The following is a 26,143-nucleotide window of genomic DNA, read 5'->3' as shown; positions in this document are numbered from 1 at the left end:
AGTGCTGCTTTGCAGCCGTATTTATTATTGTAACCCAAATGAATTGGCTTTTTGAGGGCTTCAACATGCTCCAATCATTACCAAAGTTTGCAGAAAATTAGAAAGTGATGAAAATCTACGTATTCTGGAGTAATTTTAAATGGGCGTGGCAAAATGGCTCAACAGCGCCCCCCGCGCCCCCTGGAACACGTTCACATTGACCGATCTTCACAAAAATCGAGGTGCACTTTGAAAAACGCAACAGGAAGCCCACCATTTTGCATTTAGTGGCCATTTTTCACATTTTTCACATTTTTACTTTGATGTACTTGTCCCAGGGCTTTCATCAGATCATTCATTCATTCAAATTGGGATGAGTGTCATCACAACAAGATGGAGATAAAAACTACCTCAAAGGTCGATTGTTCGTCACACGGTGTGACCGTGGCGTGGCGTCAAGGTTTGATTACACGCCATCAAAACACAAGGTTCTGTATCTCAGACATACATGGACCATGAATCCTTTGATGCTGAGCCGTCAACAAACAACTCCACTCCTGCATTATCAGCATCAAAGGATTCAACAACAAATTAAAGCCCTCAAATTCTCACCAAAGCATGTGCTCGGGCCAGTTATTATTATTTATTATTATAATATTTGCCAGTTATTCAGGCAAATGAATTGGCTTTTTGAGGGCTTTAATTTCTGTTGTTATTTGTATATTTTTAATAAACCTAGATCAATTCAAGTCAGTTTTTTTTTTGTCAAGATCCAAAGGGACACTGAGTTAACATCCTTTGTATATCTCTTTCTTTCTGTCTTGTGACCACTAGGTGGAGCAGACGCGCTGAAAATAAGTAACCTCAACAGATCAATTAAACTTTATTCAAATAGCATATTTCAAAGTAATCAAATGCAATTCAAATTGCTTTTCTTCCTTTTCTTCTTCTTCTTCTCGCTCCTGGCAAAATGACGAGGTCTGGGACCTCGGGTTCAGGGTCAGAGACGTCCACTTCTGGGTCTTGGACCTCGGGTTCAGGGTCTGGGACCTCGGGTCCAGGGTCTGGGACCTCGGGTTCAGGGTCACCGACGTCCACTTCAGGGTCTGGGACCTCGTTTTATTATTGTTATTATTATTATTATTATAAATAAGTCACATTGTATAAATATTACTGTAGCATGTTAAATTCAAAGGAAGATAACTCTCCACATTATAATACCTATTTATAACTACGTTTGGACACCAATAATCAACTTTTCTTATTCTGACATTATTTTGATCATCATGTTTAGATGTGTTGCTAATAGAATATCAACAAATCCACATTATGTTATGCCTCAAACATTCCCACCAGAATTTCAAAACGTTATTGTGAAATATATATAATGCTTGATGCAACAATTTTTCTTTTGAATTTTGCAAAAGCTATAAGTCTTACTCTTCCATTTTGTTTAATTTCTACATTGATTTAGAAAACAACAGCAAAATTAGATCTTTCAAACACATTCATGTCAGTGTAATTATAGATTTCTGTCTTTACAAAGTGAGAACTGAATATGTGTGATAAAGGAAGGTCAGTGTTTGATTGACAGCTGATCTCTGTGCGGAGCAGAAACGTCACCACGACGAACTTTGATCAACAAACATGGAGACAAAAGAAGTTCAAGATTTACACACAGAATCTAAATCACTGCTTTTAATGACTCGAGTCTATTTGAGTTTACACAACTCAACTGTGGCTCCAGAATAAACCCTAACTCCAGCATAGAGAGGCTGAGTGAATGTGGTCTGGACTCTGTGGAGGAGAGTCATGGTGTCAGAGACTCTGTAGAAGGACAGAACACCTGCACTGTGATCCAGGTACACTCCTACTCTGGAGGACACAGGACCTGACACTGGAGTGTCGATGCTGTTGTAACGAAAGATATAACTGTTTACATTACAATATAATGACCAAGATTTATCATTGAATCCAAATAAACATTCAAGTGAGCGTCCTGCTCTGCTGATATTCTTGTATGTGACTGCTACACTAACTCCTCCTCTCACCCCCACCTTCACCTCCACCTCCCAGTAACAACGTCCAGTCAGACTCTCTCTACTCAGGACCTGAGGCCAATAAGTGAATCTGTCTGGGTGATTAGAATAAGACTGTCCTTCTCTCATACATGTTACTTTTCTGTTTCCCTCAGATAATAACAGATATTTGTTTACTGTGTTTGGATCCAGTGTGATTTCCTGTGAATATCTTAAGAAGTCAGCTCTGGTCTCTGGCTCTGGTTGTGGCAGTAAAACATCCACTTGAGACACAATCTGTAAAATCTCTGTCTCTGTCTCACTCAGAATGTCCTGTAGTCGACCTCTGACCTGGGACACAGCTGCTGTCACGTCCTCAAAGTTCCTCAGAGGACGGATCCTGATACTGGATGAGTGTGTAGATTCACTGAGTGGTGACAGTGAGGGGTAGTTGTGTAGAAACTGGTTGTGATCCTCTGTGTCTGAGAGCTGCTTCAGTTCATGGTCTTTCCTCTTCAGCTCAGTGATCTCCTGCTCCAGTCTCTCCTGAAGCTCTCTGACTCGACTCACTTCAGTTTCCTGCTGGGATCTGATCTGCTGCTTCACATCAGAGCTTCTTTTCTCCAGCAGACGGATCAGCTCAGTGAAGATCTTCTCACTGTCCTCCACTGCTTTATTAGCAGAACCATTGACGGCCTCCTCCTCCTGTTGAAGCAGCTTCACATCTTTCTCTGTGTCCTGGACTCTCTGCTGGATTGTTTGTCTCCTCAGCCCGAGCTCTCTCTGCCTCTCAGTCCTTTCTGATGCAGCTGACACTGTGTCGTGGTCTTTATGTTCATCCACAGAGCAGAGATAACAGATACACTGCTGATCAGTGCGGCAGAACATCTTCATCACCTCATCGTGACGAGAGCAGATGTTCTCCTGGAGCTTCTCCGAGGGCTCCACCAGCTTGTGCTTCTTCAATGGAGCTGACTGAAGATGAGGCTGGAGGTGTTTTTCACAATAAGAGGCCAAACAATTCAAACAGGACTTGAGAGCTTTCAGTTTTCTCCCAGTGCAGACATCACAGGCCACATCTTCAGGTCCAGCATAGCAGTGATCAGCAGGAGCAGCTTGGAGTCCAGTCTTCTTCAGCTCCTCCACTAAATCAGCTAACATGGTGTTTTTCCCCAGGACAGGCCTCGGTGTGAAGGTCTGTCTACACTGAGGGCAGCTGTAGCTTCCTCTCTCCTCCTCTTTGTCCCAGTGGGTGTTAATACAGCTCATACAGTAGCTGTGTCCACAGCCAGTAGCCACCGGATCCTTCAGTAGATCCAGACAGATCGAACAGCAGAATCTTTCTCTGTCCCGTTGATTTTCTTGCTGCGCCATTTCAGCTGGTGCCAGAGACTGTAGAACAGTTTCACTTCCTCTGAACAGATACAGATCTCTGCTCCTCCCCCTCTCGTTCACTCCCTGCAGTGACTCATCTCCCACAGGTCACAGCTTGTTGTTCACTGGTTCTTACACTGACACACCTGTGAAGGGAGGAGACACAGACACATCCTGACTGGGAGGAGCTGGTTGTGTTTGAGGAAGAAGTTGTTGGTGTTTCAGGATTTACTGCATTTCACAGCGGCCTGTTCCCACCTGGTGTTAAGAGGAGATTCAGTGAGAGGCAGAGTGTGTTCTCCTTCATTCACAACACACAGTAACAATTAAAGTCAAATCAAATAGATGCATTTAATAATAATAAATCACATCTTTATTTATAATTATGATAATTATTATAACCATAATTACCATTATTTATATCTTCTATTACTCTCTCTCTCTCTCTCTCTCTCTCTCTCTCTCTCTCTATCTTCCTAAATTGTTATGATGTTTTTGAGAAAAGATTAATTAAATTGTTATTAATATTACATTCATATATGTATAATTGTCTTCGTTTCCAATATGTCATAACCTTGAAAGTTGGAAGAGGTTTCAATGTATATTTATATATTTAATATTTCAAGCAATTCTGCAGCTATATGATAAACTAGGACTACGTTGTAGCACTAACGGGCCGAGCTCACGCAACTTGGGACCTGTCGTGGTCGGTGGAGAGAGCGATCAGCGACCGGGCACACGGCTCCACGTTGCATGCGTTTTGCGCTCTGCGGGAAGGATAACGCTTCACTTCCTGCGTCCGTCACGCGACGTCGATCCTTGCCTGCTAATTGCTCATTACGGTCCACGCTATCAATTGCAGATCACACGGTGAAAATGTTTATGTAAATCGAATGATAGTTGTAAAACAAAGCTTACTTCCTGTTGCCAGTAGGTGGCGCCATCACTATTATTACGTACAGACTAATAGATCTGTTCAAGTAGGGGCTCTGATGTAGCGTGAGCAATTTTGTGTCAATTGGACAATCTTACAACAGCTTAATTTTCACACTGATCAGTAGGTGGCGCTATGACCCTGAGGAAATATTGACACATAGAGCTGTTCAGGCTTGGACTCTGATCATGTGACAGAAGTTTGGTGGTGATAGGACGATGCACACTGGAGTTATGACAACATCGTCTCCTTTGGCGAAGGATGATCCTTCGCCGCACCTCAATGTTTACACGGTTTGAGGAAATGTCACAATTCTGACCATGGTCCATTGACTTGACTGAGCGCTGTTGAGACATTTTGCCACGCCCATTTCAAATTACTCTAGAATACAATTACTTTTTGGGGTTTTGAATTTCCTGCAAACTTTGGTATGAATTTGAGCGTCTAGGCCTGAAAAAGCCCAAAAGGGAAATAAAATCCTACAAATACCACAGGGCCTCCCAGCGGGGGGGCTCGGCCCGAATGAGAATGAGAATACAGCTTAGACAAACAAGTCGTTCACACATGGTCACATGTTTTTCAGGTATAAAAACAAAAACGTAAAAAAAACTCATTATTATCAATATTATTAGCAATAGTATTAGCAAGTGTCTTCCTTATAATTTGATCAGAACTAATATCAAGGTTATTATTTGACTTATAAATAAAATGTCTTCACAGATACACCTGAAACATTCTGTGTCTCCTCTGTCAGCCATTTTGGATCTAATGATTTTGTTACAAGTTAGTATTCACGGTAACTATGGTAACTATTGATACATTGTTACTATGGGATGGAATTTCTGATTATTATAGACTATTGTCCATAAACAATATAAATAATATGGTGAAAAACACAAAATAAAAGCACAAGATGATCGATATTTATATTTCATTTAAAATGTTAATGAAAAGAAAATGATTACATTGTGTAACCTGGTTTCCTGGAAAGAACTAAAGTTGAAAACAAGACTAATGTGATTAATCGATTATCTAAAGACTCGCTGACTAATTTTCCTCTCAACCGGTTAATCGATTATTGGTCACGGTTGTTGACCCTGAGGTGGCGCGAGCCGCGTCTCCTCGGCGGTGCTGGAGTTTCCGAGCGGCAGTGAACGCCTCCTCTCCTGTGGAACAACAACACGCGGACTCGGTCTCAGGTGAAGCCGCAGCGGAGGCACCAGGAAGCGGCTGCGACACCCAGGTACTGCCGGTGAGACCGTCCCTCCGCTGCCCGGTAACCCTGCTCCCTGCCCGGGCACCTGCCTCCGCTCCGTCCCCTCCACACATGGTTCTCCTCCGGAACATCTCCATCGCCCTCACCGCCGCCGTGGCCGCGCTCGGGTCCGCGTTCTTCATCGCGCTCAACTACTTCTACAGGAGGAAGATATGGTCTCCTCACAGGGACTATACAGCCATCACTGAGGTGAGAGAACATAACTATACTATATATGATATTATCATATATTATTATATGATCAACTACTTCTAAAGGAGGAAGATATGGTCTCATCACAGGGACTATACAGCCATCACTGAGGTTAGAGAATATAACTATATTATATATTATATTATATTATATTATATAGTCTGACTATAGAACCATCACTTAGGTTTTATTTTATATTTTTTATTTTAATTTTAAACTTGGGCTGTCTGTTACTGCACGTGAATGAATGAATGAATGAATGAATGACTGCAGGATTCTGAAGAGCTGATGAAGATGATTAAGGTGATGAAGATGATTCTTGGTAAATGACTGACAGTGGCGGAGGAGGGGATGAAGATGGTTTTTGATTACTCATTAGATGAAGAAGTTATGATGATGATGAAGAATACGAGGAGAAAGCAGCTGCTGTTGTTAATGATGAATAACTAATGTGTGAATGATGTGATGATGAAGAGTAACACTGATCAGAGAGATGTAAATAATGAGGATGATGAAGAGTAAGAGGAGACTGCTGCTGCTGCTGCTGCTGTTGATGAATAACTCATTTATTATTGGTGTGATGAGGATGATGATGATGATGATGATGATGATGAATAAATCATTGCTTCCTAAGTGACTGTGAAGATGAAGATGATGAAGAACAAGAGGAGAATGCATCATTAGCAGCTGATGATATATATATAGTGTTGATGATGATGATGAATAAGGTGAACGTGATGATGAGGAGGATAGTGATGAGTTTGAGGATGAAGATTTGGAATGTGGGTCCTGGTCGAGTTCACACATGGTCGTCGACCGCTGATGGAAACTTTATTTTGTAGAGAAGGAATCGTGTGGCGTGAACAAGACGTGACAGAGCTCAGTGAATCCAGCAGAGGTCAGAGGTCAGAGGTCAACACACTTTCAGACAGACAGAACTAAGAGGATCCATTAAACGTTCAGTCCATTGATGGAAAATGTATCTGCAACTATGTTGATGATCAATTAATCAAAAGCAAAATGCTGAGCGTTGTCCGGTGCGTCTGATTTGCTGCTGCTCTTTGTAAGTTTATCAGTTTATTAGTGAAACCATGAGAATCTCTGATGTTCCATATAAAATAATCCATCATCACATGAGCTTCAGATGAAAGAATCAGACAAAGATGAGGATGGTGCGTCTGAAGGGAACAGGCGTGTGTTTCAGTCTGACATCAGCAGGTCGGGGGGGACACCACGTTGTCGTCTCACAGGAACAAAGAACCAGAGACTCAATAAAACGATTCTTCATCCCTGCAGACGGATCTTTAATGAAATCTATCTGCTCGTCTCTAATCTGGTTTCCTGGATTGAATCAGCGGCAGGCGCTAACAGGCTCAGGCGGATTTATCTCGGTGTGTCTGCGGAGGATAATGTTGTCGGAGTGTAAATGTTTTGATCCCGACAGGAAGCAAACGTGCAGCGTGATGTTCTGTGATCACGACTTCAGCTCCGAAAGACAAGGACGTGGACTAACAGCGTGTTTCTGTTCTCAGGGAGTTTTTAAATCAGTCAGTGAAACAGCAGAAGATTCACCTGACGAGACGGAACGTTCAGCTTCAGAGTCACAGTTCCTCAAAAGGAAACTTAAACTTAAACTTAAACTCAAACTCAGACGGCCACGAGGAAAATAATGTTACGCAGAGAAAAAGATCAACACCCACGAGTCCAATGTCCAGTCGAACATCTGTGACGTTTATTCTACCATTTCACCAAGAAACCACAGAATCCATATCTGTGAATAAAGATGGACGACGTGTCTCCACTTCCTCCAGAAATGAAGCCAAAGTATCTTGTGATGACATCATGTGGAGTCAGAGTCTGTGCAGTCGTGGTCGTGGAGCCGCTGCATCGAGGTCCACCACCACTTCCATGGCTAAAGATTCCTGCTCACGCTCTGAACGTTGTTTAAACGAATTGAAATTCACTAAATGAAGAAGAAGAAGAAGCAAAGAGAGAAAAATAATCTCAAAAAACTCCTAGGACACGAGTTCCCTTCTCTTCTTATTCTCATGAATTAAATACGTCTCTTATTCATCTCTGCAGTCGAGCTGGTTTTAACTCGTCTGTGTGATGAACCCTCGTGTTGCCGAGCATCTGCTTCGCCGTAGAGTCCTTGAGCAAGACGTTAAATCCCTGATCCAGCGGTGCAGAGGCAGCTGAGCTCGACTTTTCTCTCCCTCCCTGTGGAGCTGAAGAAAACTGTAGGAATCAATACAGCATCCCTGTTTCCTTATGAGAGATATGTGTGAACGGGCAGGAGTCAGAGTAAAATCTGATTAAAGACCAGAGCTCAGGTTTGATTTGAAAGAGAATAATCTGGGAGGAGAAGTTTCAGATTCACGTCTCCGGTGGGATCCTGGAGGCAGAAACCTCCAATCAGACGACTGGAGAGAGAGAAACTCTGCAAAGTCTGATAAAGCTACTCACCATAATAAAGGCAAAGCAGTTCGGCCTCTGCAGCAGCTTCAGCTCTGTCAGAGTTTTATCTCCCAGCGGCTGCATCAGCCTGAAATACACAGAGACCACGTTCACTGTATCTGCTGCTGCGCTAACTCAGCTCCACCCGTCGCTGATTACTGACAGAAACGTGTCAGACGAGATTGAATTCATCACCCAAACATCTCACATTCATCCTCTGAGCTCGTTCGGCCTCGATCACAGCGTCGCCCCGCTGTAGTTTCATCTGAGGAATCAAATTAGAGTCGATTCTGAAGCTATGATTGTAAATAATGAAGAGAAACTCGTCGTTCAGACTCAATCATGTGTCAGCAAAGCAGAGTTAAGTGAGAGATTTTTAATAGGGAAGCAAAATCTGTCTGGGCTCTAAAAGGGCTGATATGAATTGCTAAATAACCTCCAGGGAGCCGTAGCCCCGCGTCTCTGCACGCGGTGTGAATAAAGACCGACCTCGTGTGACTTGGAGGACTGACGTGTGCAGAGTCTCAGACGGACTGTGGCCTCCCGCCGTCTCACCGGTGAAGAGCAAGAGCTGAGGTTTGAATCCAGCTGCAAACAGACAGTCAGTTGTTTTCAGACCTGAACTGAAGCACAGACATGTTCCTCACATGTTCTGGAGCTTCTGTTTGAGAGAACAAATGTCTGAGTCAGGTGCTCCGGACACTTTCTGGAACTTTTCCCTCCAGCCGCCTGGTAAAATGTTTGAGTGACATCTCAGGATGAAGAAGAGGAGCCGTACACGTAGAAGACGAAGACGTCAACTTGGAAAGACGAGGAGGTTCCAGAGCTTTTGGTGATGAGGGCCGACGTCGGTGTGGATGAGCTGTGACTCTTTTTATTGACACTTTCCTGCTTTCATTTTCAAAAAGAGTCTTTCTACAGACACTCGTCGGCTCAGTGAAACATTAAGTTTTCTCCGTCTGTGCAGATTCTCTCAAATCCACAGTAATAAGAGCAGAGTTCTCATTTAGCTGCTCTGTGCTGTTTCACCTCCAGAGGTTTGCAGACGCTGATTCGTATTCCTGAACATTACGAAGTGTGTCTCAGTCTCAGGGTCAAAGTCCCAACAGTCCGACGCTCAGTGTGATTCATGGGGAGGATCCAGTCTGCAGGCGTGACAACAAAGGAGCTGATTCTGGCTGCTTGCTCAATTGCTTCAGTACAGAAGAGACTGCAACAAATGAGGATCTTCATTATTCATTAGTTCAGAATAAATAGAACCGTTTTCTCATCAGTGTCCCGGAGCCTGAAGGTTAAATCTCAAAATGACTCATTTGGTCTGAAGCAGAGACTCAGTCTCGTAAATGACACAGTGCAACGTTTTGACCTTTAATCATCAGCTTGATAAGAGTGAGTCTGATGTGTGAGTGTGAACAAGGAGAAAGTTTCCTCCTTCTCTCCCTGAACGTCTGTTCTCTGGTGAGTGGGTTCCATCTCCTGTGAGAAGAACTGACTGAGAGTCAGCTTCAACTGTCACAACCAGCTGCAGCTGAAGAGTGAAGCTGAACTGAGATCAGTTAAAAAGACTGAAGTTATTAGAAACCAGAGTTTATCTCCAATATTCAGCAGGAAACTTTAACTTTAACAGAGTTTGGTGGATTTGTTGCAGGTTCAAGCAGAATGAATCAACACGTGTGGCTGCAGGGGGCGCTGTTATATCATGTGCCTTTAAATAAAATAAATTCTGTGTTTAATTTTTGCCACACCTCGACATTTCTGACCGTCATCTCTGCTCCGCCTGCAGGAGGTGGAGGAGCGCGGGAAGCGTCAGGTCCTGGTCCTCGGTCTGGACGGAGCTGGGAAGAGCAGCATGCTGCAGGGTTTGACCCCCGGGCCGCCGGCGGCTAAGAGAGGCCGCTGCCGGCCCACCCGCGGCTTCAACTTCATGAGCCTCAATGCCCCCGCCTGTCGGCTGGACTTCCTGGAGAGTAAGAGCCCTTTTATCTCCCACAATCCAACAGTGCAGTCGAGGAGACATGTATGATTTATCGAATATGATTAAAGACAGAAAGGACGGAACGTTTACGCCTCTGTTCAGAAAAGTTTATATTTAAAGATGGAGGTCGCGTCTCCACTTCCTCCCACTAGCTAGAAATGAAGCCAAAATATCTCAGATACAAACGCTGCCATCTTATGATGATGACATCGTTTGGAGGTCGAATCTGAGCCGTGGTATCGAGGTTCCGCCCAAACATGTGCTCGACCAATCAGGAGTCAGTCTCAGCTGTCAATCATGAAAAATAACTAATTCAAACCAAACTGTTCAGAAACACTTGAACGAACATCAGTGAGATAAGAACTATGTAAATTCAACATTTTTTTAACGTGAACAGGTTTATGATCTACACTGCAGCCAGCCACCAGGGGGCGATCCAGACGATTTGGCTTCATTTCGGTGACGCGTCATGTCGTCCAGCTTTGTTTACGATCTATGATGCAGTTGTGTGTTTGTTGAAAAGGTTTGAAGACCTCTTGCAGAATAAGTTTGAAAGTGCAGATTGTTGGAAAATCACTGTAAAAGGCTCCAAACTGTATATTTTGGTGCCGACTGTGATGTTAATACACTTGTGACCAATCGTACGCTGCGGTGGGAGAACGTGGTCGAAAGCCGCCGCTCCCATCGCTGACCCCAAACCAAAATGAATCAATCTCGTCTGCTGAGGTTTTCCAATAAAATAAACCTACTATGTTGACTACAGACGGTAAGACTAGCTACAGATACACATTAGTGCACGTACAGTGTGTACAGTGTGTACAGTATGTACAGTATGTACAGTAAAACCAGCCGTGTTCAGTAATCTGTGTGTTTACTGAACAGGAGACGTTTGTTCCTGATGTTTCTTTCTAACAGGCAACACACATACTTCCAACTCAGGGAACATCTGCTGATGATCCACAGTGAACTCCTCATCACCTCTCAGAGAATGATCTCACAGATGAGACACAAAGTTGAATAATAACAAGTAACTGCACCACCGCCCGACTGGAAGAATCTCAGTCCACCGAGGAGTCTTCGATTCAAAAGAGACATATGAGGGTTTTTGTGAATGTAAAAGTTCTGTTTTGAGTTATATTTTCTGCACAGAGAAACAGAACTGGGCTCAACTACTTTCAGTGAGTCTTTAAAATCCATCTTCTCCGTCTGGTCGTTTAAATTATTTAGAACGTGGAACGACCCATTCAGGGTTCAAAGAAAAATGTTGGAATGATATTCAGGTTCAGTCACGTTGGCTATGTACGTGATTTATTACGCTGCATGTGCCTGAAATCGGGAATCAGGTTCGACGCAGATTGTCTGTCGGGCTCGTTACGACCTGAGCATTTGTTTATGCTTTGGCTCCTTCTGGTTTGTTAAGTGCCACAGGAAGCTGGACTTGACTTTCAAATTAGTTCTGCCCACAAAAAGTCGCAGAACCGAAAAGACTTCGTTGAAGATGCCAGTACGAATGCGTTGTTACGCCCCCTATTGACTCAGTTTAAAATCGCAGGGACAATGCAAATTAACATTTCTGTAACTGAGCCGGTTCAGCCATCTCGGGAATTTAAACTAAACGTTGTGTCTTCTCTTGTGTTCGGAATCTCGCTGCCAACATGAAGGTGAAGTCTGTGATTCCACCTGGTTGTTGATTTCGGTTGTTTTCTTCCATCTCTTCCCTGAAGGCTGCTCTGCTTCAGGGTCCAGATCGTGTCTGAGTCAGTGTGAAGGTTTCAACAGTGACACCAGATCTTATCTTACTCAGATCAAACAGTAGAGGCAGATCGCTGCGGTTTTATTTTTACAAATAAACTATAAATCCTCCAAATGATCTGCAAACCGCAGCTAAAAATAACATGACTGCCTTTGCCTCTGGTTCAGTCGAGGCGTTAAACTGCAGTCGGCCTCAGGATGAGTCTCTGGATGAATCCGCAGCAGCAGTGTCACGATCTGCTGCTGATTTATTCATGATCTGAAAACAGAAATCTGAGGAAGCCAGATCTGTTTTTCCTCCTGTGGGAAAGTGGGAGGAAAACACCCCCCCCCCCCTCTCGATCAGAAGACTTCAGAAGCGTTTGAGTCTTTGTCTCGGGGACGTTGATGCACAGACGAGTCCGGAGGAGAAATCCAGCTTTGAACTGCACATGAGAAGATGCAGATTAGATCAGAGAGGATCATTGGATCCTTCAACAGACTCAAACACATGAAATATAAGATCTACAAATGGGTGTGACACACAAACACTGAGCAGTTTGAACACAGGACACACACATCACAACCTGGAGACACAAAATGCTGCATTTAAGTGCTGCTGGAAAACTGGGACATCTGGATTTTAAGTTTAACTTCAAAGTGAGAAAGATGAACCTGTCCACCTCAGTTTACCTGGTGAAGCCCCGTCCACCAATCACAGCTCAAGAGACGGCGTGAGCAGCCACAGGGACGTCACGCGGGTCCTGTCAATGGAAACCTGCTCAGAAAACACAAACCAGTGAAGAACTTTAACTACACATCAGAAAACCAGTGGATTCAGCAGATTTTGGGGTCAAAGTCAAATGAAGTTGAACTTTGACAACAAAACCCAATAAAAACCAGCAGCTATGGTTTGTGTGGCTGCTCAGTAGAGCATCACAAAGTGGAGCATCACTAAGTAGAGCATCACTCAGTAGAGCATCACACAGTGGACCATCACTCAGTAGAGCATCACTCAGTAGAGCATCACTCAGTAGAGCATCACAAAGTGGAGCATCACTCAGTAGAGCATCATTCAGTAGAGCATCACACAGTGGAGCATCACTCAGTAGAGCATCACAAAGTGGAGCATCACTCAGTAGAGCATCACTCAGTAGAGCATCACTCAGTAGAGCATCACAAAGTGGAGCATCACTCAGTAGAGCATCATTCAGTAGAGCATCACACAGTGGAGCATCACTCAGTAGAGCATCACACAGTGGAGCATCACTCAGTAGAGCATCACTCAGTAGAGCATCACTCAGTGGAGCATCACTCAGTAGAGCATCACTCAGTGGAGCATCACTCAGTGGAGCATCACTCAGTGGAGCATCACTCAGTGGAGCATCACTCAGTAGAGCATCACTCTGTAGAGCATCACTCAGTGGACCATCACTCAGTAGAGCATCACTCAGTAGAGCATCACTCAGTGGAGCATCACTCAGTGGAGCATCACTCAGTGGAGCATCACACAGTGGAGCATCACTCAGTAGAGCATCACTCAGTAGAGCATCACTCAGTGGAGCATCACTCAGAAAGAGCATCACTCTGTAGAGCATCACTAAGTGGACCATCACTCAGTAGAGCATCACTCTGTAGAGCATCACTCAGTAGAGCATCACTCTGTAGAGCATCACTCAGTGGACCATCACTCAGTAGAGCATCACTCAGTAGAGCATCACTCTGTAGAGCATCACTCAGTAGAGCATCACTTTGTAGAGCATCACTCAGTAGAGCATCACTCAGTAGAGCATCACTCTGTAGAGCATCACTCTGTAGAGCATCACTTTGTAGAGCATCACTCAGTAGAGCATCACTCAGTAGAGCATCACTCAGTATAGCATCACTTTGTAGAGCATCATTCAGTAGAGCATCACTCAAGGGAGCATCATTCAGTAGAGCATCACTCAAGGGAGCATCAATCAGTAGAGCATCACTCAGTAGAGCATCAATCAGTAGAGCATCACTCAGTAGAGCATCACTCTGTAGAGCATCATTCAGTAGAGCATCACTCAGTGGAGCATCACTCAGTGGAGCATCACTCTGTAGAGCATCACTCAGTAGAGCATCACTCAGTGGAGCATCACTCAGTAGAGCATCATTCAGTAGAGCATCACTCTGTAGAGCATCATTCAGTAGAGCATCACTCTGTAGAGCATCACTCAGTGGAGCATCACTCAGTGGAGCATCACTCAGTAGAGCATCACTCTGTAGAGCATCACTCTGTAGAGCATCATTCAGTAGAGCATCATTCAGTAGAGCATCACTCAGTAGAGCATCACTCTGTAGAGCATCAATCAGTAGAGCATCAATCAGTAGAGCATCACTCAGTAGAGCATCACTCTGTAGAGCCTCACTCTGTAGAGCATCACTCAGTAGAGCATCATTCAGTAGAGCATCACTCAGTAGAGCCTCACTCAGTAGAGCATCACTCAGTAGAGCATCATTCAGTAGAGCATCACTCTGTAGAGCCTCACTCTGTAGAGCATCATTCAGTAGAGCATCACTCAGTAGAGCCTCACTCAGTGGAGCATCACTCAGTAGAGCATCACTCTGTAGAGCATCATTCAGTAGAGCATCACTCAGTAGAGCATCACTCTGTAGAGCCTCACTCAGTAGAGCCTCACTCAGTAGAGCATCACTCTGTAGAGCATCACTCTGTAGAGCATCATTCAGTAGAGCATCACTCAGTAGAGCATCACTCTGTAGAGCCTCACTCAGTAGAGCATCACTCTGTAGAGCATCACTCTGTAGAGCATCACTCTGTAGAGCATCACTCTGTAGAGCCTCACTCAGTAGAGCATCACTCTGTAGAGCATCACTCAGTGGAGCATCACTCTGTAGAGCATCACTCAGTAGAGCCTCACTCAGTGGAGCATCACTCTGTAGAGCATCACTCTGTAGAGCATCACTCTGTAGAGCCTCACTCTGTAGAGCATCACTCAGTAGAGCATCATTCAGTAGAGCATCACTCAGTAGAGCCTCACTCAGTAGAGCATCACTCAGTAGAGCATCATTCAGTAGAGCATCACTCTGTAGAGCCTCACTCTGTAGAGCATCATTCAGTAGAGCATCACTCAGTAGAGCCTCACTCAGTAGAGCATCACTCTGTAGAGCATCACTCTGTAGAGCATCACTCTGTAGAGCATCACTCAGTAGAGCATCACTCTGTAGAGCCTCACTCAGTAGAGCATCACTCAGTAGAGCCTCACTCAGTAGAGCATCACTCTGTAGAGCATCACTCTGTAGAGCATCACTCTGTAGAGCATCACTCTGTAGAGCATCACTCAGTAGAGCATCACTCTGTAGAGCATCACTCAGTGGAGCATCACTCAGTAGAGCATCACTCTGTAGAGCATCACTCAGTAGAGCATCACTCAGTAGAGCTCATTTCTCCACGAAGGTCCAACAGTTAAACTCAGTCAAGCTGCACAAAGTCTCACTCAGAAATCAGAGTTTCATCAAGATCCAAGAAATATTTTCAGAGAAATCTGTAAAATGTCCCAAAACATCTCACAATGTTAAAGAAAGTAATAAATGAAATACATTTTTGGATCTGACCCAAATTTAACAATTTCTGACCCATGTCTCATTGCTCTAAAGTTTCCTCCTGACAAACAAACAAGTACATCTCCTTCACCCTCGACGTCATGACACCAGTACAACTGACTTCGAGTAGAGTAGAAACACACTCACACACATATGACTGAGCGTCTGTTGTGTGTGTTGTGTATTTAATAAGTCTGCTGCTCTACAGGACGAGTGTCCTGCTGGGATCTGACTGCTCGTACCGCTCAGCCCTCTGTGCCACATCACGGTAACAGGTACTTGCTGCTGCCACATCTCATCAGCCGCAGGTACATCACCGCCCAGTTACCTAGCAACAATCTCCATTAAGTCTGTGCTGAAGTGAGAGCCGCTCCTCACACGGCGCCTCGTGTGGCCGCCGGTCGTCCCAGCTGAAGGTCACTTCCTCTGCACATCTGTCATGTGGATGTGACAGTTTTTTGAGACTGAAGCAAAACTCTGACCACTTCCTGTCAAAGTCAATCAGTGAAGTGACTCAGTCGACGTCAGTTCACAGATCAGTAGAGAAAACGACCACATCTCACATCTCACCTCTCACCTCTCACATCTCACCTCTCACATCTCACATCTCACATCTCACCTGTCACCTCTCACATCTCACATCTCACATCTCACCTGTCACCTCTCACCTCTCACCTCTCACCTCTCACATCTCACCTGTCACCTCTCACCTCTCACCTCTCACATCTCACCTCTCGCATCTCGCATCTCGCATCTCGCCTCTCACATCTCGCCTCTCACATCTCGCCTCTCGCCTCTCGCCTCTCGCATCTTCTCTTCCTGGAACACAAAGGACGAAAAGGAAACGTCTGAAATGTCCTCGAGAGACTGGATCAGTCGCGTCTGTTTGTCTGTGGTCGAACTCTCAGCAACACTTTGTTTGTGTCCATCTTATATATTTATCCTTGAATACACTCGCTGCTTAGTCGATGGAACCTCATCCAATTATGCAGATCCCCAGTTAAAACCAGTGCAGTGTCATAATAACACTTATCGCCTCATGATCGTTTGAGTTGTATCATTTTCTACAAACTTTACGGGATCAGACCATTTGGATTAAAAGAGATTCAACACATTTCTACATTTAATACTAAAGTAAAAGATAGAACGATAAGAAAAAAATGTTGAGATGTTCACTGTGACATTTCTGGTGTTCATTAGATTGTTTTGTATTCAGCAACAGGTGTGAATTCTTGAGTTAGGATCAAAAACATGTGTGTGAGGTCACAGTGAAACTTTGACCTTTAACCTCCAAATTTAAATCAGTTCGTCCTCGAGTCCAAGTCAAACTTTGTGCCAAATTTGAGGAAGTTTCCTCGTTACGTTCCTGAAATATCACGTTCACAAGTTAAAGAAGTGCGGACAACTGTCATTGAATCGTACTGAAGCTTTAAAACATTCAGAGAAGAACATCAAAGACCGACGGAGAATCACAAACTGACGAATGTTTCTCTGCTGCAGTTGGCGGCAGGGAGGACCTGCGGCGGTACTGGTCCGAATACCTGAGGAGGACTCACGTTCTGGTGTACGTGGTTGACTCGTCCGACCGGAAGCGCCTCCCACTGGCGAAGGCTGAACTGCACCGCCTCCTGAAGGTGGAGCCTCAGCTGCCCGTGGTCGTCCTGGGAAACAAACAGGTAAAGGACTTCCTGTGTTTTAGATTCTCGTTGATTTCCCTCCTGTTCAGACATCAAACAATTCAGGGTCCGGAAAACGAATGAAAGCGTCACAGTGAAACAAACCAATCAGTCCGAGTTTCAGTGTCATAGCAAAGAAAAGCAGTTTTAACACCCGACAGAAATGAATGAATGGAAACCAAGAGCTGAACAATAGAATAGAATATCTAAAACTAATCTGAGAGATACTGTAGATCAGGTCATCTGACGTAGAGGAGATGAACCTGGTGAGAAGGGAACAGAAGCCACGCTGCTCGTACCGACACTGAACATAATGTTGAATTAGCTTAAATGACCTAAGAGATGATGCGTTGGCGACAGCAGGTACGAGTCGTTCCCTCTTTATTTATTCAGCGGAGACGATCCATCATTTCCTCAGAATTAAACATGAACCTACGAAGGAAGCAGGAGCCTTTGTCCCTTGTTCTGTCGGACGCTGCAGCTCTGATCTCAGACCTGAGGGTCGCTTTACGACAAGGAGTGAACGATGAGGTCGCCTCGGTTTGAGCTAAACAAGAGCTTCAGTTCCCAGAAGGTGCAGAAGCAGGTGCAGCGTGTTCTTTACGATGGTTAAAACATCTAAATTCCTCCACAGGAACCAAGTGAACTTCTCTTCTTTCATCTCGAAAAATAATGAGGAGGACGAATCCCATAGAGATGAAAGAGCTGTGTGCATTTTTAAACCTTGGTTATTTTTCAGGTTTCGCTGCCGAGCTCAGAAACTATAACATATTTTACTGTGAGCACGCTCTGGGATTTACAGGCATAGAGGTCGACGTCTATTTGAACAACGAATACTTGTCAGACATTGTTTTAGCTGCACGTAAATGTTGATATATAGGAAGAACATATAGTAAGAACATATAGTTACAACATATAGGAAGAACATATAGTTACAACATATAGGAAGAACATATAGTGAGAACATATAGTGAGAACATGGTTCACAGTCATTAAAAGATCATAATTATCTACTTTTAAACTTTTCTTTACATGCAACATTTGTTAATTTTTACCAAACCTGCTCAACAGGTTTAGTCAAATGTTCCAAACTGCAGCGGAACCAGACTCAGTTTGTTCAGTAGTTTGTGTTGAGGCTCTTCTCCTGTGCATTCTTCTGCTTGAGTGGTTTAAGTATAAAATAATAAATCAACGGACTCAAGTCTCGGTTGCAGCCATGAGCTGAAATGAAGAAACCTCAGTGAAGGACAGAACTTCAAACCAGATAATGAGGTTTGTTTGGCGTGACGTCTTCCCCAGGATTCATGTTTCTCTGAGTAAACGCCACAGGTCTGGATATCCATGGATCTACAATATCAAATATTTTTAATAAAAACTAAAACCCAAACCGTGGTTGTGCCGCTCACATGATGCAGGTAAATGAAAGAGACAGCGTCTCAGGCAGGAGGAGGGAAACTCCCCCAGCAGCACTTTGTTCTCAGCCTCGTTCAAACAGCACAAAGGACGTTTCAGCAGAAGCTGCTGGAGACGACGTGCTGCGAGGACACGAGGCGGACGTGAGCAGGATGGAGGCGTGTGGGGGGGGGGGGGGGGGGGGGGGCGTCTCCACGTGATCAGAACATCCAGCGCGTGACAACATGACGTGTGCTTATTGGCACATTGTGAATTATGAGTTAGTGGTGATTTCAGTCATGTCAGCGTCATCAGGTGAATTCTATCTACTGGTCGACAAGATCTTTCCTTGATGGTCAAATCACAACAATTTCAGGGTGAATAAATATCTTTACCCCCAAATTATAGTTCTGTACGATTTCTATAACTGTTCATATGGTTCAGAACATGGACGTTTTTTATTCATGTGATTTGAGTCAGATTTAGTTTTTCTTCACATCTGAAGCAAATGTTCACGTTACTTCTCTAAACTGTCGTAGCTTCTAGACACGTACAGTAACGTTATTAAAGTCCATGTTGACGTTCTCACGGCTTCACTTGAACGTCGAGCATGACCGACAACCTTTCTACGAACACTTAACATTTAACACAAAACATTGTACGTTAAACTCGTACAAGAGATGGATTTTTTTAATTGGCAGACGTATAAATTCTTAATAAAATACAGTAAAATGTTGTTTCTCGTCAAACTGAGTGTAACCGGTTTCATGCTCCTCGCAGGATAAGCCCGATGCCATCGATGTGTCGGAGCTGCGTGAAGCTTTGTCTCTCGGCTCCGTGACCGAGGACAGGAAGCTGTTCCTCTTGGCCGCCCAGCTGGATTCAGACGAAGCCCTGAGGAACTCCTGCTGGGGCCTGGACACCTTCCAGGACCTCCTGCTCCAGCTCGTCTAATCTCGCCCCCCCCCCCCCGCAGAGCAGAAGAGGAGGAGATGGAGGGATGGAAGCAAAGGGACGGTTTCAGGACATCCTCCTCCTCCTCCTCCTCATATAAGCTCTATTTTTTGAGGCAGAGGAGGAGGAAATAATGAAGGTTTCAGAAGCAGAGGAGGTGAAGATGAAACTCCTCCTCCTTTTCCTCAAACTGCGTCAGCTCGTTTTCTCCCGACTCGTCATCGTCACCGAGGAAGAGGAGGACGAGGGTTTATTCCCAGACCTGTGACGCAGAACCACACGTTTCTTCTCCTGTAGGTGACTCATATGTTCAATTTGTCTTAATGTCAACAGGTTTATTTCAGCCTCTATAGAAAAGATTGTAGATGCAGAATATGCAGATTTGTCTTGGTTTCCTGTTTTCTGAAAGCTTGTCGTGTGCGATCAGAGACGTCGGCAGAGCAGAACAGGCAACCGCTCGGGTTGCCAGGTTGGAGTTCCCCGGGGCCCGAAGCCGCAGCAGCTCAGTGAATCATCTGATTCTACACGGAGGCTTTTCTGAGATCTTGGGGATTTAACTCCCTGATATGTTTCTTGCTTGTCAGGTTTCAACACTTCCATGACTGTAACATGTTCTCACAGCACAATGTGTTTTTAAATGTTTCCCCCACAGTTCTGTCCCAGAGCAGAACGTAGAATCCAGTCACACGTCTCTCAATGTATCAGTGGTTTGTAAATCTTCTTGTACAGATAAACTGGACTCAGATTACTTCAGATGTTTGTGAATCTGTGATGAACGGGAACATTTATTCCTTTTGATGTCGTGTTGCAGGAATGTTCTTTTCACACGGAGCTGAGTTTTCAGTGGATCAGTTATGTAAAGGAAACTGTTGCATATGAATTCATGCATGTTTCTGTTGTTCTCTTTTAAACGTGAAGCTGCAGTTTCCATTAAATTAAGTCTCTGTGTTTTCTTACCATAATCTGCAACGTGAGAATCTCACGGAGACCAGAGGAGTCAGTCTGAAAACAACCGGCTGGATCTGCAACATGTCGGCTGACGGAGCACGTCAACGCTCACATCGAGATAAAACCGAGTGTGACCTCGTTCTGTCGAGCAAAGTTCGACAGTTTATCCATCAGGAAGTTTTCGTTTCAGCTGAGACGTGTTCGTGGGACCAAGAAAACTCGGAGCTTGAAGACAGAAGTTCGTCGTCTTCATCTGAAGCTGTGGAACGTCCACATGAATAATGTTGAGAACCAAATGGAACTCACTTAAAGTTCAGAACATAAACTGTAAATAAAGATTGATCGCCCCCTGGTGGCAGATGGGACAAACAAAAATAAAGTAGACGTTTAATAACTTATATATAACAATTTCTCAAAATGCTTTCTGTCTATTCGCAGCGATATGAAAACACGACTCACTTCACAGACTCCGAATAACGTCATCAGCACAAGATGGTGGCGCCCGAATGCTGGGAGATGTTTTGGCTTCGTTTTTTTACAGAGAGAGAAAGTGGAGACACATCCTCCATCTTTATTTACTCACCGATCATCTTTAAATAGTCGTTATAAGTAAATAGAGTTTGACGCTCAACTTATTTAGTCTGGAGTCATAAAATAAACCCGAGAGGTCGAGAGATGATTGATTAGAAGGAACGTTCCTGCTTTGAATGTCAAATGAATGAAAATCGATTTGATGGACTAGTTTTAAGTAAAATCTGAGATTTCACATTTAAAATCATTTTAAGTTAATGTTTCCTGGCTCCGTCTGTTTTCCAGTGGCAGAGTCTTGAACAGCAGAAATGGTCGGAGCCTCACAAGCTGAACCTTCAGTCGTCTCAGTGTTTAAATTCTTCCCTGATAAAGTTTCCAGGTCAAACGAGTGACTGAGCAGGAACTTTCTGTTCAGTGGAACGAGGCTGGAAATGATTAACAAGTCAGAGGGTCGCTGCAGCAGACTCAGGTCGATCTGAGTCGACCGGACAGTAAAGATAAAGTTCTGTAGTTAACTGATAATCACCACGTCAGCTTGGGTGTGTTCCTGTTGCACACGGAGGAGTCCAGACACATCGGATTTACTTCACACAGCGTTGTGGTGATGACTGGTTTTCTAAAACCCTCGACTGGACGATTCTCTTCACAATCTGTCCAACGTCTCTGTCCACCTCTGCTTCCGTCTCCACCACTGAGGAAATCGACCTTCGTGATTTCTCCCCAGACGCTGAAGCTTTTTGTTTTACAGACGACATCTTAAAGAACGATTCTGGGATTTCTTTGCTCCGACACCAAAACCATTTTCAAACTACTGTGGATTTCTCCTCTGGGTTCAGCATCTATTTTTAATTAAAAGGCATCAGAGTGAAGTATTTAAACACACTTAAAAAAAAAGGGAATATCCAATGTTTTCATTTAGTAAAAATGATGTTTAATATTTGGGTGGAATAAGTTTTCTTATTCCCTAAAGCACATTATGTTATTCAGGGATGTTCAGAATTCATTCACACAAACCTGGTTTAACTGTTTTTTATCTGGAGAAGTTTTCAACACAAATATTCACTGCTGCTGTACAAACTCTGATTCGCCCTGAACATCTGAAACCGGTCCTGTAACGGTTTGATAAAAAGGAGAAGGAATCAGCTGACGATACATTAAAATAGATTCAGAACAGAGTTGAGAGAATGTTCCTGTAAAGAGGAAGAAAAACTGAAAACACAGGAAGGAACAGATCCAGAGAGAAACGTCTTTTTCCCCCCCCACTGTCCTCGTGTGTGAATTCCGCCTCAGTCCGAATGTTCCGTCCGCACTCGGACACGGTTTGATTTCCGTCTCGTCCTGATGCAGAGAAAGATTTCAAGTCCAGAACAGGGTGGACACGCCCCCTACTGGGCCATCGGCTGTGGCGCCGCCAACGAGTGGACGAAGGCGTCGTAGTGCTGCGAGTGGCAGCGCTTGTACTCGTTGATCTTCCTCTTGATCTGTTTGGGCGTGTCCTGGTAGTAGTTCTTCTCGTCTCTGGCCATCGCCTGCAGGGACCAACAAACCAACAGTCGGTATGAAGCTGACGAACGTGACGCGCTCGACAATCAATGAGAACTGATTCCACTTTACATATATTTTTTTTACTTTGAATTTCATAAAAGTCATTGAATCTTCAGAGAAAAGAGGAGACGTGACTCAAACCTCTGTATAAACACTTTATCAGCAGGACTCCCTGCAGCTCTGTGCTCTCACCTTGAAGTCGTCCTTGTGTTCTCGGACCATGTACTGAACGTACTCGATCAGGTCGGACGATAACGTCTTCACACTTTTCTCTGGACGATTCGCCTGCTCCTCCAGTTCTGTTCAACACAACAGAAATCAGGACTTTGTGAACACGGGCGACACAAATACAATGTGACTGATTGAAACCAAATCGTCCCAGAGACAAAAAGGTTTCTTTGTAATTTTCCTTCTTGCTTCTGAAGCAACGCTATGTAACCTTCGCTGAGCAACAGCGCCCCCTCCAGACACAACTGGTAAGTAGAGCTGAGGATGAACCAAAGGATGTGGCGCAATAAAAAAACAAAAGAAAGAAGGTGGATCAAACTGATCACCTGTTACAGATTGTGTAGTATCTAAAGAACTTACGGTTGAGGACGTAGGGTTTGGTGACGATGTTGACGGGAGCTTTCGTCTCTCTGTCTCGACCGAGGAGCTGCAAACACAAACACATCATGAAGGTCAGTGGAGGTCGTCAGCGGGTTCGGATTCTGGCTTCATGTGAAGTGACAGGTAGGAAAGGTGGGTTTTGTATTCCAGCACCGACGCTCGACAGAGGAGTTATCATTTGTGTGTCGGCAGGAAAAAGAGGGAATGAGAAAAGAGAATATTTACTGTGCAATGCCCAGAGAGGCCGGGTCAAATAATAAATAATAAATAATCCCTCTGTGTCAGGTCACCCTGATGAAGGCAGAAGCAGATTCCTGTTGGTGTATTTTAGTTCTTCAAGCCTATTGAAACAAAAGCCTTTTACATTTTTCAAACCCCTTCCAGTGACCCTTCATGACTTTAGTTTTTGACATGTATTCCATGAGCACCAGCGGTTTGAGGGACACCAGTAGCGCCCCTGCCTCCTCTTTCTTTCACAATTTCATTTGCTATTCTATTTCTATTTAGGAAAAATAAGTTTTGATCAATAAAGTGATAAAAAGTCCACGTTTCCCACAGAATGACTTCAATCTAAAGCAACAACGGGTTCCACGTGAGAGAAAGAGCAACTGAAACTATGACGTCCGACTGGACAGTAAAACTTTATAGACCATTATCTTTACAGATTGTGGGTTTGAAGTACAGTTCACCGTTGCTTCTTTGGTTATTTCCCATTGACCACTGGTTGAAAAGGGTTTTGTTTTAGTGTCTGGACACATGAACGAGTTGAAATGACTTTAAACGTCACCTCAGACTCTGGTGTTGTTTTTAATATATGTGTGTGTGTGTGTGTGTTTGTTTTAAAGTTTTCATCTGGTGTCCCGTTTGATAATTGACACTCTGCTTCCCCCTGCAGGTACGAACAAGAACTACAGAATATGAACACAAATATACTGCTCTCAAAACTGATTTATAATTTTCTCTTTGTTTGAAAACAAAAAACAGAATTAAATCTAAAAATAATCTAACTGCAATGTCCCCAGTTTGATCCCACACGTGGACTTTAGTTAAATATCAATTCATCTACACCTTCAATGAAATAATATAATAACTTTCTTTAAATAACTCAATCAAAATGTAAAATGAAGGTGTGCTCAGTGTTGATAAGTTCCTGGAGCTTTTAATGACCTGTGATTTAAACTGAACCTTTATAGAATCTGAACATCTCATCCTTCTCCACACGTTCAGATGAGCTCTGGTTCCTGAAACCTCTCGTTGTCCTGAACCCAGCGGTCACTTACGCTCGGCTTCTGAATGGGCAGCGTTCGGTTGGGATCGAAGGCCAGACCCATGTCCTGCAGGTTCCTGACCACGGACTTCTTATCGTCCCACGCGTTTCGAATCTGTCGACTGAGAGAACGTCAGCGTTAAGAACAGGACACTGAGGAGGAGGAAGGTTAACGAGGGAATCAAGTGTTTCATTAGAGAAATATATCAACATAACATATTAACTATCCAATAAGAGGATTAACCAGGGTCTGAGGCAGGTCTAACTTAACCAGGGTCTGAGGCAGGTCTAACTTAACCAGGGTCTGAGGCAGGTCTAACTTAACCAGGGTCTGAGGCAGGTCTAACTTAACCAGGGTCTGAGGCAGGTCTAACTTAACCAGGGTCTGAGGCAGGTCTAACTTAACCAGGGTCTGAGGCAGGTCTAACTTAACCAGGGTCTGAGGCAGGTCTAACTTAACCCAGGTTAGTGACAGTTTCAGTTAAATCGGGTTTGTAGCATGTTTGAATTCAACCTGAGTTAACCCGGGTCTACTGCAGGTTCCGGTTACCAGATTTAAGTTAACCCAGGTCAGTTAAAGTTAAACCAGGTCTGTGACATGTTAAAGTTAACCCAGGTTAGTGACACTTGCAGTTAGTAGCATAATTAAATTAAACCTGAGTTAATCCGGGTCTGCTGCAGGTCACACTTCAGTTAACCCAGGTCTAGGTTAACCCGGGTCAGTAACATGGTTAAGTTAACCCGGGTCAGTTACATGGTTACGTTAACCCGGGTCAGTAACATGGTTAAGTTATCCCGGGTCAGTAACATGGTTAAGTTATCCAGGGTCAGTAACATGGTTACGTTAACCCGGGTCAGTTACATGGTTAAGTTAACCCGGGTCAGTAACATGGTTAAGTTAACCCGGGTCAGTAACATGGTTAAGTCAACCCGGGTCAGTTACATGGTTAAGTTAACCCGGGTCAGTAACATGGTTAAGTTAACCCGGGTCAGTAACATGGTTAAGTTAACCCGGGTCAGTAACATGGTTAAGTTAACCCGGGTCAGTAACATGGTTAAGTTAACCCGGGTCAGTAACATGGTTACGTTAACCCGGGTCAGTAACATGGTTAAGTTAACCCGGGTCAGTAACATGGTTAAGTTAACCCGGGTCAGTAACATGGTTAAGTTAACCCGGGTCAGTAACATGGTTAAGTTAACCCTCAGCTGTGGTGTTGAAATGGTCACGTGAGTTTAACCCACATGTGTAAAACCAGTGTTTGTCACCATCTCCCAGCATGCCCAGCGTTAGCCGCCAGCAGCTAACATGCTAACTCACTCGTCTATGGTCGGGTTGCATTTCTTGAGGAACTTCTTCTTCATCTTCTTCCGGTTCGCGTTGTAGTCGAACTTCTTCCTCTTGCCCGCCTGCTTCGCTTTCGGCATCTTTGCGTCTTTGTGAGTTTCTCGGTTTTTCTCGGTTTGTGTTTTTCTCGGTTAGATTTTCTGACGCTGAGGAAACAACGTGAAGCTGCAGCAGGAAACACGTGGTTTACTTCCGGTCATGTGACCTCAGACACTTCCGCTTTTCCCCTTACATTTTCTGTTATTGTTTTACATTTTAATTTTGTCATTCGCTGTATATATATATATATATATATATATATATATATATATATATATATATATGACACAATACATATGTAAACACATATTAA

At 44.0% G+C, this 26,143-nt stretch overlaps 3 protein-coding genes across 4 annotated transcripts; 1 reads left to right on the top strand and 2 right to left on the bottom strand.

The window, feature by feature from the left end:
* Window positions 1-1,691: 1,691 nt before the first annotated feature.
* On the bottom strand, window positions 1,692-3,371 carry LOC117774291 (tripartite motif-containing protein 16-like). The gene has a single exon (XM_034606598.1). It carries the CDS (start codon window positions 3,369-3,371, stop codon window positions 1,692-1,694), a length of 1,680 nt encoding a protein of 559 aa, XP_034462489.1.
* A 2,068-nt stretch (window positions 3,372-5,439) lies between these two features.
* Window positions 5,440-20,893, top strand: arl10 (ADP-ribosylation factor-like 10). Of its 2 annotated transcripts, XR_004616060.1 has the most exons (5): window positions 5,440-5,770; window positions 10,014-10,197; window positions 17,025-17,200; window positions 19,373-19,930; window positions 20,131-20,806. XR_004616060.1 is itself a non-coding variant. In XM_034606800.1 (4 exons), the coding sequence occupies exons 1-4, from the start codon at window positions 5,633-5,635 to the stop codon at window positions 19,544-19,546; spliced, it is 672 nt and encodes a 223-aa protein (XP_034462691.1). In that variant the 5' UTR covers window positions 5,440-5,632; the 3' UTR covers window positions 19,547-20,893. The 2 variants fall into 2 exon arrangements, 1 of the variants encoding a protein (XP_034462691.1); XM_034606800.1 differs by having other exon boundaries at window positions 19,373-20,893.
* On the bottom strand, window positions 9,108-26,000 carry nop16 (NOP16 nucleolar protein homolog (yeast)). Its single transcript, XM_034606802.1, has 6 exons — window positions 25,765-26,000; window positions 24,460-24,568; window positions 23,159-23,225; window positions 22,763-22,869; window positions 22,050-22,554; window positions 9,108-9,118 (listed from the first exon to the last, which is right to left on the bottom strand). The coding sequence occupies exons 1-5, from the start codon at window positions 25,869-25,871 to the stop codon at window positions 22,411-22,413; spliced, it is 534 nt and encodes a 177-aa protein (XP_034462693.1). The 5' UTR covers window positions 25,872-26,000; the 3' UTR covers window positions 9,108-9,118; window positions 22,050-22,410.
* Window positions 26,001-26,143: the final 143 nt, after the last annotated feature.

This window comes from Hippoglossus hippoglossus, chromosome 14 (assembly GCF_009819705.1).
Source record: "Hippoglossus hippoglossus isolate fHipHip1 chromosome 14, fHipHip1.pri, whole genome shotgun sequence".
Classification (NCBI taxonomy): domain Eukaryota; kingdom Metazoa; phylum Chordata; class Actinopteri; order Pleuronectiformes; family Pleuronectidae; genus Hippoglossus; species Hippoglossus hippoglossus.
This window is presented reverse-complemented; position numbering and strand designations above follow the sequence as displayed.